Below are 16,065 nucleotides of genomic sequence, written 5' to 3' on the forward strand. Positions count from 1 at the left end.
ATGTTAAAAGCAGTTGTGCTGCTGAACGTTTTTGTGGAAATCATGATGCAATATTTTTCAGGATTGGTTAATGTATAGAACGTTCGAAAGAACAGAATTTATTTGAAATGGAACACGTTTGTATTATAAATGAAGCTTTTTATATATTTAGGCCCCATTTACACTAGTGCGTTTTCATTTTAAAACAGTGTTTTAAAATGAAAACGATCCTCATTTATACTGGCGTTTCCACAGCGTTTCAGAAATGATCGCCATCTACACTACACGACCGAAAACGCATGTCACATGACCGTTCATGCACACTGGGCATGCACGTGCAAGTGTAAACAGTTGCCTCTTGCGCATGTAGGCAGCTGCAGTATTAAAAAATGCTGTTTAACCGCACAATGGCTGCTAAAAATTACAACAATGCCAACAAAGATTGCAGTTCAGTCTCCGTGTTATAGTTTACACGGTCGTCAAGGATACGCTGAGCGAACGTGGGCAGCCACGCCATCGTTTTCAAAAGTCTCCGTTTTGGTCCGTTTATACTGAAACGCAACCCTGGCGTTTTCAAGCTAAAATGGGCTCTGCACTGCAGCATTTTCGAAAGTCTCCATTTTCAAGGGTCGAAAAAGAAGGTGTAGTGTAAACGACAGGTGTAACCGTAGCAAAAATCCATGCTGAATAAAAGTATAAATTTATCTCTCTCGCTTAATGAAAAAATCTTACTGACCCAAACTTTTGATTGGTAGTGTATATTTATATTATATATACGCACACATTAGAGTCTGAATATATGGGTACACTAGGGGTGTAATGGTTCAAATTACTCAAGGTTCAGTTTGTATCATGGTCAAACCATTTGTAAAATGGTAAAAGGACTATAAATAAGAACAAATAATAATCAAACTACAAGTAATAGCACGAATAAATACAATAAAGCAAAGATACAAATAAAACAGTAGTTTTCAGGTACAGAAATCAATCAAACGCAACAACACTGCATATAATCTTCACTGTAAAAATTAAATAAAGATGAATCCTTATTAAAGGTACAAAAGTTAGTCAGTCAAGGGCAGTGCTCGAAGTGGGTCAGTACTTCTATATTTGTGTACTGGCAATTGGCACATCTCACCGATACCTTGCCCCCACACACCTCAGCACCCCTAGTTCCCGTGGCAGTGCCGAGAGCCATTACAGCACACCATCTTTGTATAAATTATGTGATAAAACTGCACAAATTTGAGTTTGATGCTGCAAGAAAATTTGCAAAACGCCCCGAGTAACAGCAGCATCAAGACACTGCCTGGAGCGGTAATGCATAATTTCAGGGCCAGGTTCAAAGTTTGTGCACACGGTTGGCAAACAAATGGGTGCAAAACGAACCCTCTGCTGTGGGTTTGGATTTGTTTGCATGGGTGTTCTGTTCTCTGGTATTCTGGAGTTCAGTTGTGTCGTGCTTTCATGTGGGCACATCTTGGACTGATATTGTTCAGCTATTAAAACATCTCTCATTTTCATGTTATGTAATACCAGTCGCAGAGGTTTCAAATCATTTCTCCCGGTTGACCAGAGAGCAGGCTTTAAAAATGCTTTTTGCGTGTCCTGCTCTAGGAACAATCTCTCCTGGGGCCAGTTTGAACTGGGTTAGACCTAAAAAAAAGTGGCGTGCTTCTAAATTCAGCAAGCTCTGTTTTAGTTTAAAGGCCGTAAGGTGTTTTTTTTTACTTTTCTCTAGACTGGTGGCTTGACATGGTCTCTTTCTTGCTTTTGTCAGCTTTTGAAAGACTCATAGTGTATGTATTTTTATTTGCACCTGCTTTCTTCCTTCCAAACTGTATGGGAAGTTTTCACCATGAGCATTCATTTCAAAGGATTGTTTCGAGAATAGCGGCGGTCCTCCAGTGGCGTTCATGTATTTACTTATAGTTGGCGGGCTGCCAAAGCAGATTTGCATGTGAATGATGGTGTTTTGTGTTAGGATCCAAAGAAGAGATGGGAGTTGAAGGGTGAAATGCCTCCCAGAATGGATGATTTTTGTGCAGGGGGGGGGGGGTCGAGATAAAGCAGATACGGAGAACAAGCGCGTACAGCCTCAGAGAATGAACAGAGACCTTCAAAACACACACCAATGCGCACACACGGTGCGTCATGCCAAAAGGCACCAACGTGAGCGAGAGAGAGATGAAGGAAAGACGGCGCGAGGAAGAGAAAGGAGACCATGCGTGGGTAGTGGGGGTTTTAGATGTGATAAGGCCTCCATGGTAACGGAATGTCTATTATGGTTTATGTAACGGCACCCTGGTCCTCTCCATTACGCTCTCCTGAAATCCCAATCTCAGATCTACAACTGATTACAATCTACATTGACCACATCCGTGCAGCTGAGACTCTCAGCCCTCTTTACAGACAGATGTTTATTGAGCATGAACCCCCGTGACCCCTAACCTTAAGGTTTTCCCAGGCCTAAAAACATTTATATGTATTTATATTTATATGAAATTGGGGTCAGCCAATTATAATTCTTTAAACTCTTTTTGTGAAGTTTACAAAGTATGTAACTACATTAATACGTTACTATCCACCTTATTTTTAAAGTAAGAGTGGGTGCTGCCATTTGTAACTTGAATGTGCGAGGCTTCTGGTGTCATTCGCTTCCAGTAATTTTAGCAGAACAAAAACAGTTATGCTGCTGCTTGATATGCAAATATGACTCCTTGATATGACTCCACTTCAGTGTGGATCCAGCCTCTTGCGAAGATTTCAGATGCCCCTACGCCTGTGAAGAGATGACTCTAACTCCTGCAAGGATTCGAGATGAAGCAAACTGTATCAACATGCACCAATGCTAAATTTTCTATATATTATATATAACATGTAAACTTGGTATCTTGGAAAATCTGAGCACAGTTTGAGACGTGGTTGAGAATGAGAACTCTTCTGAAACTCTACACAGACATATTTGAGACATATTAATGGTGTCTAACCAATATATAACATGTATTCGAACCAATACTAACCGATACAGTGTAAACACTGCAGATCACTGACTGGTCAGAGAGAATCGTCACTACCAGCGTCATTGGATTTAAAGGTGCCATCAAACGTTTTTTTTACTAGATGTAATATAAGTCTAAGGTGTCCCCTGAATGTGTCTGTGAAGTTTCATTAAAAATACCCCATAGATTTTGTTTAATTAATTTTTTTAACTGCATATTTTGGGGCATAATTAGAAATGCACCGATTCAGGCTGCGGCCAGTTTAATTGCTCGCGCTCTCCACCCCCTCCCGAGCTCTCGACTCTATCATTGCATAAACAAAGTTCACACAGCTAATATAACCCTCAAAATGGATCTTTACAAAGTGTTCATCATGCAGCATGTCTAATCGCGTAAGTACAGTATTTATTTGGATGTTTACATTTGATTCCGAATGAGTTTGATAGTGCTCTGTGGCTAAAGCTAACATTAAACACTGTTGGAGAGATTTATAAAGAATGAAGTTGTGTTTATGCATTATACAGACTGCAAGTGTTTAAAAATGAAAATAGCGACGGCTCTTGTCTCCGTGAATACAGTAAGAAACGATCGTAACTTTAACCACATTTAACAGTGCATTAGCAACATGCTAACAAAACATTTAGAAAGACAATTCACAAATATCACTAAAAATATCATGATATCATGGATCATGTCAGTTATTATTGCTCCATCTGCCATTTTTCGCTGTTGTTCTTGCTTGCTTACCTAGTCTGATGATTCAGCTGTGCACAGATCCAGACGTTAATACTGGCTTGTCTAATGCCTTGAACATGGGCTGGCATATGCAAATATTGGGGGCGTACATATTAATGATCCTGACTGTTACGTAACAGTCGGTGTTATGTTGAGATTCGCCTGTTCTTCGGAGGTCTTTTAAACAAATGAGATTTATATAAGAAGGAGGAAACAATGGAGTTAGAGACTCACTGTATGTCATTTCCATCTACTGAACTATTGTTATTCAACTATGCCAAGGTAAATTCAATTTTCCATTCTATGGCACCTTTAAAACACGAGACACCAAACCCGCTAGATTTAAGTAGTCAATAGCAGCCACCGCAGTATCATTTGTTAAACTGCAGTGGAAAAGCAAACCGAAAGCAAAGTGAGCCGAGCCGACCCGAGACGAGTAGTACCACACAGTGGAAAAGCACCATAAGTGGGACTCAAACCTGGGTATGCTGCCATGGGAGTCGGGTGCTCTAACAAGGAGGCTAAAGACTGCAGTCTCTAGTGTCAGTCGCTAGAGCGCCTCTTGAGTTCGGGGGAGTGATGTTTACATGCACAGCTCTTCCTAGCCTACGTCTGTTACACTCATATGACTGACTTTCTTTTGAAAACATAAAAGAAGATTTTGAGTGTTTTTGTCCATACAAAGAAAATCGGTGGGATGCATCCAAAATGTCGTTTGGACAATGTCTTCTTTTGTGTTCTGAAAAAGAGTTAAAGTAACAAAGGTTTGGAACGGCATGAAATAATCACAGATTTTTCATCTTTGGGTGAACTGTCTCTTTAAGCAAAAGTCTCCATTTACTCTCCAACTAGAACTAGAAACAGTTAAGACCTCAGTTGTGGACACTGGACAGGATAATAAGACCTCTGCCTTAGTGTTGAGACTTTAAAACAAAGAGTGTGAAATGATCCCAGTTCAGTCTCATCAAAGTTGTTTTTTGCTGAAACTGAAATTCTTTGAGACGGCCTTCAGTTGCACACACCCCGTTTCCTCCCTTCGTCTAAAGACAGCAGGATTATGGTGTTTTTTTTTTTGTTTTGGCACGAGCTTCTCTTGACCTTAAGATGAAAAGAAAGGGAGTGATTTTCACTTGTCTGAACGATGGGTGTTCAGTACGTGTGATGGGTGTCCGTCTGAACTCCCTGCTGCATCTGCTCAGTTTGGTTCTCACAGTGCGAGAGCATGTGCTGGTGTGGAGAATACATGTGCCGTTTCTATATTTGACAGTGATTGTGAGTGTTTGTGCATGTGATTGTGTGGGTATCTGGATGTGTGTGTGGTGTGTGCATGTGGGTATCAGGGTGGGTGTTGGATTTTACTCTATTCCCACTCTTGTCATTTAAAGAGATGCGTTTTGTGCCAATCTGGGCAGGAGATTTGCTACACTTTAAGCTCTATCGTAATGTAAACTAGTGAGTCGAAAGGGGAAAATGGATGAAAGAACGATGGAGAATGTGGGGGCCGTCAGTGAAAGAAGGGATTAAATAGAGAAAAAGCATGCGAGGCGGAAAGGTGTCATATTTGTGTCTTCTGTGCCTCATCTTCATGCTGATTTATATTTCCAAGCTAAACATCAGCACTGACTAATTTACCACTAAATATGGATATCAAACGTTTACACGGTTAAGCCGCATTGACAGTTTCTTATGGAAGCCTGTTTCCACCTAAAACAAGTAATGGAGACGGGACATGTCATGAAGTTTAAAATAAGAAATAGTCACATTGTAAGATGTAGAGTCACAATTATTAGAAATAAAGTTGCATTTGAAAGATTTAAAGTTACAATTATAAGAAAGTTGCAGCTGTAAGATATAAAGTCACAAATGAGAGATAAGATATAAAGTCGCAATAATAAGAAATAAAATTGCATCTGTAAGATATAAAGTCGAAATGAAAAGATATGGTCACAATAGAGAGATATAAAGTCGCAGTTATGAAAAAAAGGTGTAATTTAATTGTACTTTAAATAAATGTACAGGCTTTTGTCGTTTCTGCTTTTGCAAGGTGCAAAAGTACATATGCATTTTCTTGTTTTATTGCTTTGATTTACCTTGATGTGGTAAAATTTTATCAGCATAAAACTCTTCTTAAATTTGGCTTGAGTCTAAGCCAAGAGTGTTTAGTAAGGACAGCTGGATGCATTAAATGTGCGTGATGCGGTGATTAATCACGTGTTTTAGGAATTTACTTGGCTCCTCAGAGCAGTTTTGATGCTCTCTGCTAAGCATGATATGCTTGAGGGAGGCAAACAGACCCACACACTGACATAACACATGGCTCAATTACAGCTGCAGCACAGGTTATCGAGAATTATAAACTCCCACCCTAATTTAATCTCAACAGCCATGACAAATGCTAATGAAGAGAGATGGCCATTGCCCTAGAAAATAATGCTTACATTTGACCAGAGGGGGTTCAGAAGTGTTTCAGTCACCACTCACAATCACACACGCTCGCTGCTGTGACTAAAAGTGAAGTTGCTTTAATATCTTCTACACCCTCTGCTCTGACAAAACACCTCATAATTTCCTCAGCGACTTTAGTAGAGGTTGTCCGGCGCGTCTTCCGTTCGGTTACTAACACGTGCCTCAGAGGGTTTTGTGGCTATCAGAGGTGGTAATTAACCCGGTTGACTCCTCCTCCAGTCAATCCGTTCCTGTTTTTCACACTAACTCCACTGACTTGATTGCCTGCCTTGCCCTGGTTTCTGGCTTTGCATCCTATTTGCTTTTTTGTGGGTTTTACCTTGATTCTTTTGCATATGTCTGTATGCGTACGTATGTCTGTATTTTGTCTGTGTGTCTTGCTTTCTGTCTGTCTCTCATCTATTTTATTTCTCCTTACTCACCATGCAGCCTCTAAAGTCAGCGTTGCCATGGCAACCACAAGATATCTGCAGCTGCAAAGATGTGGAAGGAGCCTAAGGCCCCGGTTACACTTGCGCGTAACAGCGTTTTAAAATGAAAATGATCCTCGTCTACACTGGCGTTTCCACAGCGTTTCAGAAACGATCTCCGTCTACACTAACCGACGTGAAAAGTATGTCACATGACCGTTCATGCACACTGGGCATGCTCGTACAACTTGTGTAAACAGTTGCCTCTTGCGCATGTAGGCAGCTGCATTATTAAATAAATGCAGAGTTTAACCGCACAATGGCTGCTAAAAATTACAACAAAGCCTGCAAAGATTGCAGTTCAGTCTCCATGTTATTGTTTACACAGTCATCAAGGATACGCAGAGCGAATGTGGGAAGCCACGCCATCGTTTTCAAAAGTCTCCGTTTTGGTCACGCACCAGAGAAACAAGCACGCCGCCATCTTTATAAAATCGTCTTTGAACGTCCGTTTTTTGCAGTAGCTCTGTACATTTCTATGGCCTCGCTGTCAAAGAATAATTAGCTGGTGAAGTTTAATGAAAGTTATCATGAGCATTGTTATGTTTAAAGCAGATGTGTGAACAAATGTCAGTAAATACGTAAGATCGCTGTGGAAATACAAACTGGAAGTCAAAAGACAATCAGCGCAGCGCTGAAAAGGTCTACATAAGGTCTATACTGAAACGCAACCCTGGTGTTTTCAAATTAAAACGAGGTCTGCGGTGTTTTCCATAGTCTCCGTTTTCGAGGTTCAAAAAATGCTGGCGTAGTGTAAGCGACAGGCATAACCATAGCAAAACATATGCGTTTTAAAATGAAAACGCACTAGTGTAAATGCTCTTTCACAGAGAATGCATCTTTGCACGAGATGCAGGCAGTGGAATGGGGAAAAAACACAAGGTCTCAGATGCGTTTTTTTAAAAGTTGAACTTGAGTGCCACGTGTTTAGAACCGTGTCATACGTGAGACACTGCAAAAGACACAAAATGCAAGCACAACGTTCATACACGTACAGTACAGTCCAAAAGTTTGGAACCACTAAGATTTTTAATGTTTTTAAAATAAGTTTCGTCTGCTCACCAAGGCTACATTTACTTAATTAAAAATACAGTAAAAACAGTAATACTGTGAAATATTATTATAATTTAAAATAACTGTGTACTATTTAAATATATTTGACAAAGTAATTTATTCCTGTGATGCAAAGCTGTATTTTCAGCATCATTACTCCAGTCTTCAGTGTCACATGATCCTTCAGAAATCATTCTAATATGCTGATCTGCTGCTCAATAAACATTTATGATTATTTTCAATGTTAAAAACAGTTGTGTACAATATATATATTTTTTTTTCAGGATTATTTGATGAATAGAAAGTTCAAAAGAACAGTGTTTATCTGAAATCTAATCTTTTGTAACATTATAAATGTCTTTACTTCCACTTTTGATTGATTTAATGCATCCTTGCTGAATAAAAGTATTCATTTCTTTAATTTCTTTTCAAAAAAATAAAAATAAAAATTCTTACTGACCCTAAACTTTTGAACGGTAGTGTATAATGCTACAGAAGCTTTGTATTTCAGATAAATGCTGTTCTTTTGAACTTTCTATTCATCAAGGAATCCTGAAAAAAAAAAAGTACCCTACTGTTTTCAACATTGAAAATAATCATAAATGTTTTTGAGCAGTAAATCATCATATTAGAATGATTTCTGAAGGATCATGTGACATTGAAGACTGGAGTAATGATGCTGAAAATACAGCTTTGCATCACAGGAATAAATTACTTTGTCAAATATTTTTAAATAGTACACAGTTATTTTAAATTATAATAATATTTCACAATATTACTGTTTTTTTTACTGTATTTTTAATTAAATAAATGTAGCCTTGGTGAGCAGACGAATCTTCTTTTAAAAACATTAAAAATCTTAGTGGTTCCAAACTTTTGGACTGTACTGTATGTCTAGCGCGTTTACATAAAGGAACAATGGAAACGTGAACTTGCATGCCCACCTAGCATATATATATATATATATATATATATATATATATATATATATATATATATATATAGAGAGAGAGAGAGAGAGAGAGAGAGAGAGAGAGAGAGAGAGAGAGAGAGAGGTGTGCATGTGACCTTATCTTCCCTGAGCTTCCATTACGCCTCACCTGTAACTCTCAAAAGAGGTGTGACTTCACAAAAACATGCACAGAGGTGTGAAGTGTGCAGGTCTGAGCATGTTTCTAGTATGCATTAGAAGCATTAGATCTAGCATTAGAACGCCTTGATTGTACCGTAATGACAGGAGGACGTCATTTTTCAATAATCACAGTCAGGAACTGAAACAAACAACTTTGCACCAATCAGTGATCAGAAATCAGTATGCAAAGCAGAGGATGATTGTGGGAATCTCTGCTGTTCAGGTGATTCATTCAACTAAGGAAATTTAATTGACAGATCATCTTAATTAAATTCATCGTCTCACTGAATCAGTGATACAAGTTTATTTTGTGTTGAAACTGCTGCTCTGAAATGGGAATGTATTAGTTGATTTACTTACATGGCGCATGAAAGTTTTTGCATTTTGAACTGAACCGACGTATTTATTATGTGCTACTGACTCTTTTCTCATTCCTCTCGGCGATCACGTTTTTTATAGTCAAGTATCAATGATTTATGTGCTCCACATTGATATAACCTAGATACATAATCAGCATCATGTCTTCTCATCAGCCAAAATATAGTCCCTGAAAACCTCACTGTCAAGATGTGCCCCAGATCGAAAGATATTGCACATTTCTATTCTTTTTTGTGCATTTCACAGAGTTTTTCAAAGTCTCACTCATTTATTCTGCTGCTTATGATTCCCTTTTCACTGTTGACGTTTTTTTTTTTGCGCTTTTTACTTTCGTCTGCCGATGTTCGGGCTCATATTGTACAGGCAGATATGCTTGTACAGTACATCACTGCAGCCTTTGGGAGTGTCTGTGATCCAAAGTGGGCCAGAAAGCACCGTGATTTATTCTACCCATAAACCCACTGTCCTTGAGATGAGCTAGCAGAGGTGGCGGCTGGCGCCGTCAGGTTAAACTTTTTTGTTTCTCCACACATACTCACCGAGCGAGTGTTCACAACCTGCTGAACACGAACAGCTATGACGAAGTGTGCACTAAAGATATCATTTACTCGGCTTCCTTCTCTTTCATTATTCTGTCCTCCTTGTGTCAATCTCTGCAACTGTTGTTCAGACAAACATGAACATTTTGTGCAGTTGTGACATCACTAATGAGGTTGTGTTCTTTGCAGAAATACTCCTGGATGACTTCATGCTGACACACCCAATCTTCCTGGCCCCAGACAAGTTCCAGCAGGTCTTGCTTCAGCAGTATCCTTTCTCCTCACCAGAACCATAAGTGTCAACCTCTTCAGTTCTGAAAATCTTCAATGGGTGACCATAACCCTATCATACGGTGATTTATCCAAGTAGAACATGGACCTGTATCATCATCATTGAATCAATGCTTCTGTTAGCCAGTTAGTTTTAGGGGGGGGGGGGGGGATTATGGGTAATGATCTTATCAACCTATCATTTCGGTTAGCATTAGCATTAGGAGTAAAGTTTAACCTACCATTTATGTTAGGAATGTTGCTTCTGGACCAATTAATGTTGCCCTCTCTTGCAGAAACCCTTCTGCTGTGGGAAAGTCTGCTGTTTATATATATAACTTTTTAAATATTTAACTTTCATTAAATAATTAAATTTTTTACTTTAATTCATTTTGATTGCATTATATGTTCTTTATATTTGATTATTTATTAAAAGCAGAACCCTATAGTATGGGGAGACATGGTGATGGGAAAAAATAAGATGGGAATAAAAATTATTTTTCAATTCTTTTGCAGTTGTTTTGAAACTTTGGATTCACTTCCAAAACTTTTAATATGGGAAGAAAAACTATATTTCAATGCTTTTGCGAGTAAATGCAAAGTGTGATACTTTTGCAAAAGCTTTGTGATTGAACACAAAAGCATTGAATTATAATTTCTCCTCCCATCACATTTTTTCCCATCATATATCCCCTCATATCCTGTTCTCTGCATCCATAAATTTCACATACTCAAAGTCTAACATGACTGTGCTTTATGGTTTTTCAGACCAAAGGTTACACTCTAGAAAATGCTAGGTTAAAAATAACCCAAGTTGGGTTAAAAAATGGAGCGATTTGGTTGTTTTGACCCAGCGTTTGGGTTAAATATTTGACCCAACCTGCTGGGTAGTTTTATTTAACTCAACTATTGTTTAAAAATGACTATATTGCTTGCTTAAAATGAACCCGAAATATGTTGGGAATTAACATTTATTAATAAGTTTATAAATAATCATTAAATAATAAACATGTATTAAATTGCCTATTAATAAATGTTCACCTCTTAATTTTTACTGTTGCCTCTGGTAATTGTGTGTCTGATTTTTAATTTTCAACCTATTTTGGGTTCATTTTAAGCCAGCCATATAGTATTTTTTAAACAATAGATGAGTCAAATAAAACTTCCCAGCAAGTCGGTCAAACATTTAACCCAACCACTGAGTCAGAACAGCCCAAATGCTGGGTTTGTCCATATTTAACCCAACTTAGGTTGTTTTTAACCCAGCATTTTTTAGAGTGTACCATCTGGACTCGACCCAGAACTTGGTTAAATCACATCTAAATTACTAATTGTATTTCTGGCGAAATTTTGTGGTGAAACATTAAACGTTAAAACTTAATTATTATTAAGTTTTGTTTGTTTATGTTGTCGAAATTGAATTATCGCAGTGACAGCTATGCTAGTTCCCAACACATTCTCCAATCAGTTTGTTTACTTTGTAACACTCCAGAAAAACTGAAACCTTGTCAGTCTTCAAAACACTTCCAAAACTAACTGAATTATCTGCTAAAAACAGTCAACAAACATAGCCGAGAAGCCCGGCGTCTCTCTACCGCAGGGGGCTAAGAACAGTCGCACATGCTGCTTAAGATTTGGGTCAAAATGATTTACCAATTAGCCGCAATGCTAACCTACCTCTATCAGACTCTGCGGGCCCACCCCCTTCGTCCCTCAGGGGTTGCCTAAATTCAGATAAGAAGAGTGGAATGTGTTTGTTTTGTTTGCTTTAGGCCGAGTGTGTATAAGTGTGTGTGTGCAGAGGACACCCCTCTCTCTCTCTGCATAAGTCCCCTCTTATTTGGTGACCTACATTCCTTCTGTGAGTGCCATAGCCCCCCCATCCAGACCATAATGGCGTCTGAGGGGCTTGTCTGCAGATTTTAAGCACAAAGGTATTCCTGGGGAGGCCCGTCTGCATGCCTCAGTGCTCCTAATGCAGCGTGTCTGCTGCGGATCCTCTGCGGTAATCAGCGACCCTCGCTAATCTTCCCTGACTGCCGTCGCCACCTCGCCTTATGATCCACTCCTCTCTTTCTCTTTCCTCTCCCTCCTCCTGAGGCATTTATCTTTCTACTTTCCACACCTTTTTTTCCTGGTCTATGACTTGACCTAATCCAGGCCTAATCAGATCTTTTTGTTGTGGCAACATGTCTGCTTCCTGCTAAGAAAAGACCCGTCTCCAACGCTTCCCACTAGTCAGGGCTCATTTAAGGGGTTTAATAAAAAGATTTCAAAGCAGGATGATTCCTTTTCAGTCAGGACTGATAGTGCTGTCAGCTCTTCACACGTTGACACACACACACACTCCCGATGGAGTCGGCCTGGCCGGGCTCCAAACCGCGATCCAGGACTCGTGCAAGGGAACAGAGTTCATCTTTTGCAGCTGCCCAGTGGCTCAGACTGCTGCTGTTTTTTCGGCATCCAAGCAGAGGTGACGGCTCTGGATATAGATTTACTAGATCTGGGATGCCATTTGGAGAAGCTCCTCTTGGGCTTTTTTTGTACGGGAATAGTTGTGTCAATTTTAGACGGGGTGTCGGGAACTCTTTAATTATAGGCAGAGAGGCTCAAGGATACTCCACTTTAAATTTAGTCCGCCTTTCAGGTTTCCTGCTCATATGAGTGGTAGGATTGGGGACAGGGAGTCTTTGCAGATTTTTAGGTCATTTTACGTGTATCTCTTTGCTTAAGTGCTTTTGTGTTTCTTCCCCAACTTGACTTATGTAAGTGTGTGAGTAACATAAAAGCCTATTCTCTGAGTGTTTATGTTGTAGCGTGTGTGTGTGTGTGAGTGTGTGTGTGGGTGTGATGGGTGTGTTCCATAGCCCTCAATACTTTTCAAAGGTTGTAATTATTCTGTCTGGCCACAGAGGCATAGATTTTGTTTTTCCAGTGCGGCATCTGTGTCAGGTGATCGGACAGCGGCTGTCTGAGTATGTGTTTATCCACATGTACTCCGCAAACCCACTCTATACAATTTCTGTGCCGAAAAACACCAGCTATATATTGTGTTTTAGGCTACAATAGGCAAAAGGCTATCATCTGTGTGTCTGTCTGTCTGTCTATCTATCTATCTATCTATCTATCTATTTATCTATCTATCTATCTATCTATCTATCTATCTATCTATCTATCTATCTATCTATCTATCTATCTATCTATCTATCTATCTATCTATCTATCTATCTATCTATCTATCTATCTATCTATCTATCTATCTATCTATCTATCTATCTATCTATCTATCTATCTATCTATCTATCTATCTATCTATCTATCTATCTATCTATCTATCTATCTATCTAATGTTTGTCTGTCTGTCTGATGTGTGTTCAAATATATTCACTGCATGTTATGAGCGCAGGTGTGTATGTGTTGGCTCGTGGGTGTGTTGTTTCTTAACTCCTGGCTCAGATTCAGCTCAGAGGGTAAGCAGGGTGAGGGCTGGCCTGGCTGGGATGGAGCTGAGCGGAAACTTGCAGTTCTGACTGTGGCCTTCCGCTATCTGGACACATACAGAGACTTACTGCAGGAGGAGGGAGATCGCTCCAACACCTTCCCAAAGGTACTGCACACGTGTGTTAAAACCTCAAAGGAATACTCATAAATGTTTTTTTTTTTCAAATGCACATAAATCACACAAATAAAAAGCTAAAAACAAACTCACAAGCACATAGAAAAATGTATACTCAAATATTAAAAAATAAATAGTCAATAGAAAAATATATACACAAAAAACTCAAAATAGACACTGAAAATGATCATAATGTTTCAGTGTAGTCGGGTCATTTTTTTGTCCAAAGGCCTTAATAATAATAATAAACAAAGATATGATATCCAAAGTATGTATAGTACAACTAGATCTATTTTATTGAATCCAAAATATATTTTAATTATATTTTTCTACATATAAAGGCATTTTAAAGATTTAAAGATTTTGGTTAAAAGGCCAATACATCTATTTCATTTGTGATTAAAACATCTTAAAATGTAATAAATGTATGTATGTTTTATTCTGGCATGATTTTTTAACATCATATATCAACATAGTGCAAAATGGTATTAAAATTATGTGTAGAAGTCGTTGCTTTGTTATGAGAAAGAATGTCCGGAAAAATTAATTTCATTGATGTCATTCGGAGTAACCAATATAAATGACTGTTTTGGATCAAGTCATGTGGTCAATATCATGTGACAGGATGTGACATCAGTCAGACACCTGCAAAGGACCACATGGTTATGAAGCAAAGTAACTAACTATTTGAAACATTCATCTTTTCACTTCTTCATACGCGTGTACCGAAACATCAGGTCATTCGGTACAACCGCTATAAAACATGGACAATGTTGTGATATTTTAAAAACTTGCACTAAATATAAAATGTTTGATTGTTCTTTTGCTAGCTAGCTAGATATCAGCCTGTTTGCATTGTTTGAAATTATCATTAATTGGTATAACCAAAAGTTTCATTATGGAAAACTGAAATTTTGGTTAAACTGACTTTTTTGGTGACAAATTTTGTCCATCTTGTAAAAAATGACAAAAGCAGTGTTAATTGATTATAAAAACCACATAATCTCATTGTTAACACTTAATAAAACTTCAAAATGAATTATATCTCCATCATGTTTTTTACACTTTTAAAAACCTTATTCGTCAATGACCCAATTATTTGCAGTATTTGTCAGTAAAATGACCTAAAATTCCCTTAAACTAGATTAATTGATTTGGAAAGAAACATGAGTCTTGTTTAGAGAATATATATTGAGTTAAGATCACTTTTCATACCCCAATGAGATTTTTTTCTTCTTGTTTTAGGCGTAAACCTCATAAATTTTGTTAGAAATTTATTTAGAAAAATAAACCTAATTGCAGACTGGTTTATGTTGTACCTTTTGTGTAGTTCTTGGAGTATCATCATTGGTATAAGAAAAACTATTGGATCAAAACATATTACATAACCCCACTAAGGAGAATCTTGCCATTTTTGCCTTCCCATCTCCTGTGCTCCAAACATTTTTCCTGTTTGTGATATTTTGTTTTTTTCTATTTTCCTTGCTATGTTTTTAGAAGTCAGACCATAAACTACAACTTTGTTTTATACATTGTGATTTTTCATTAATATTAAAATACTGAAATAATTTATAAATTGTTGGTATATAAAGAGTTTCACTTTTCGTAATCATCAGTTGCTTTTTCTTCTTTATTCCCTCCCTCCTGGTTTTAATAATAATCCAACTTATGGTTTCAGGATCTGTATTTGTGCGCCGTTCAGGAGCTCAGTCGCTTTCCTGAACTGGTGGAAGACGTCCTGAAACTTCAGCGCTGGACTGAGATATTACACAGCCCGTAAGCATCAAATCCTCTTCACCCTCAAGGTGGAATATTAATATAAGCTATAAATGTCTTTTATGAGCTATAATGGCTGCAGAAATCATAGAGGAACATGAAATCATTTAATACATGAAGACTCAGGGCCTCTTAGTTTTGTGAAGTACAGCATGAGTTGTGAAGTATTAAATGTGGCGCATGTAGTTGCCCATTAAGAGCTTTAGAACCAGATTAATACTTTAATGTATTGTGTTCGATTTCGATTGTGTCATTAAAAGCCTCTCAAAAGGGCAGCAGTCTTTTCATAAACCCTTAAACAGTTTATTTCTGTAGCCCAGTTTATATAAAATAGGCCTGCATATTTTCTGTTTGACATTAAATTGTCAATGGCATGTTTGGTCTTTCTGCAACTTTAAATTATAAAGATGCCATGTAAACAGAATGTCATTTCCACTGTTTTGGCATTTTGGAGTTTAAAATTTCTTGCAGTCCAGTCATAACAAATAGTTTAAGAGCCTGCCATGACTGGTCCTCAAATACCTTGCCCATGCATAGAGCATTTTCCATCCCTGATGCCATAACCAAACTAATTTTAGGTTTCTAATCATCTTTTGGAGACAAATAACTTTAGTTATTTACACTGGAATAGCTACCTGACTTGTTTCTC

General features: G+C 38.1%; 1 protein-coding gene across 1 annotated transcript in view; it reads left to right on the forward strand.

Moving 5' to 3' along the window:
- Nucleotides 1-16,065, forward strand: part of rapgefl1 (Rap guanine nucleotide exchange factor (GEF)-like 1) — a 55,620-nt gene that overhangs the window by 10,312 nt on the left and 29,243 nt on the right. The window contains exons 2-4 of the mRNA XM_067381629.1: nucleotides 9,944-10,022; nucleotides 13,481-13,631; nucleotides 15,319-15,416. Of these exons, the coding sequence (XP_067237730.1) occupies nucleotides 9,944-10,022; nucleotides 13,481-13,631; nucleotides 15,319-15,416 (328 nt within the window). The remainder of the gene's footprint in view (nucleotides 1-9,943; nucleotides 10,023-13,480; nucleotides 13,632-15,318; nucleotides 15,417-16,065) is intronic.

This window comes from Chanodichthys erythropterus, chromosome 3 (genome assembly GCF_024489055.1).
Source record: "Chanodichthys erythropterus isolate Z2021 chromosome 3, ASM2448905v1, whole genome shotgun sequence".
Classification (NCBI taxonomy): domain Eukaryota; kingdom Metazoa; phylum Chordata; class Actinopteri; order Cypriniformes; family Xenocyprididae; genus Chanodichthys; species Chanodichthys erythropterus.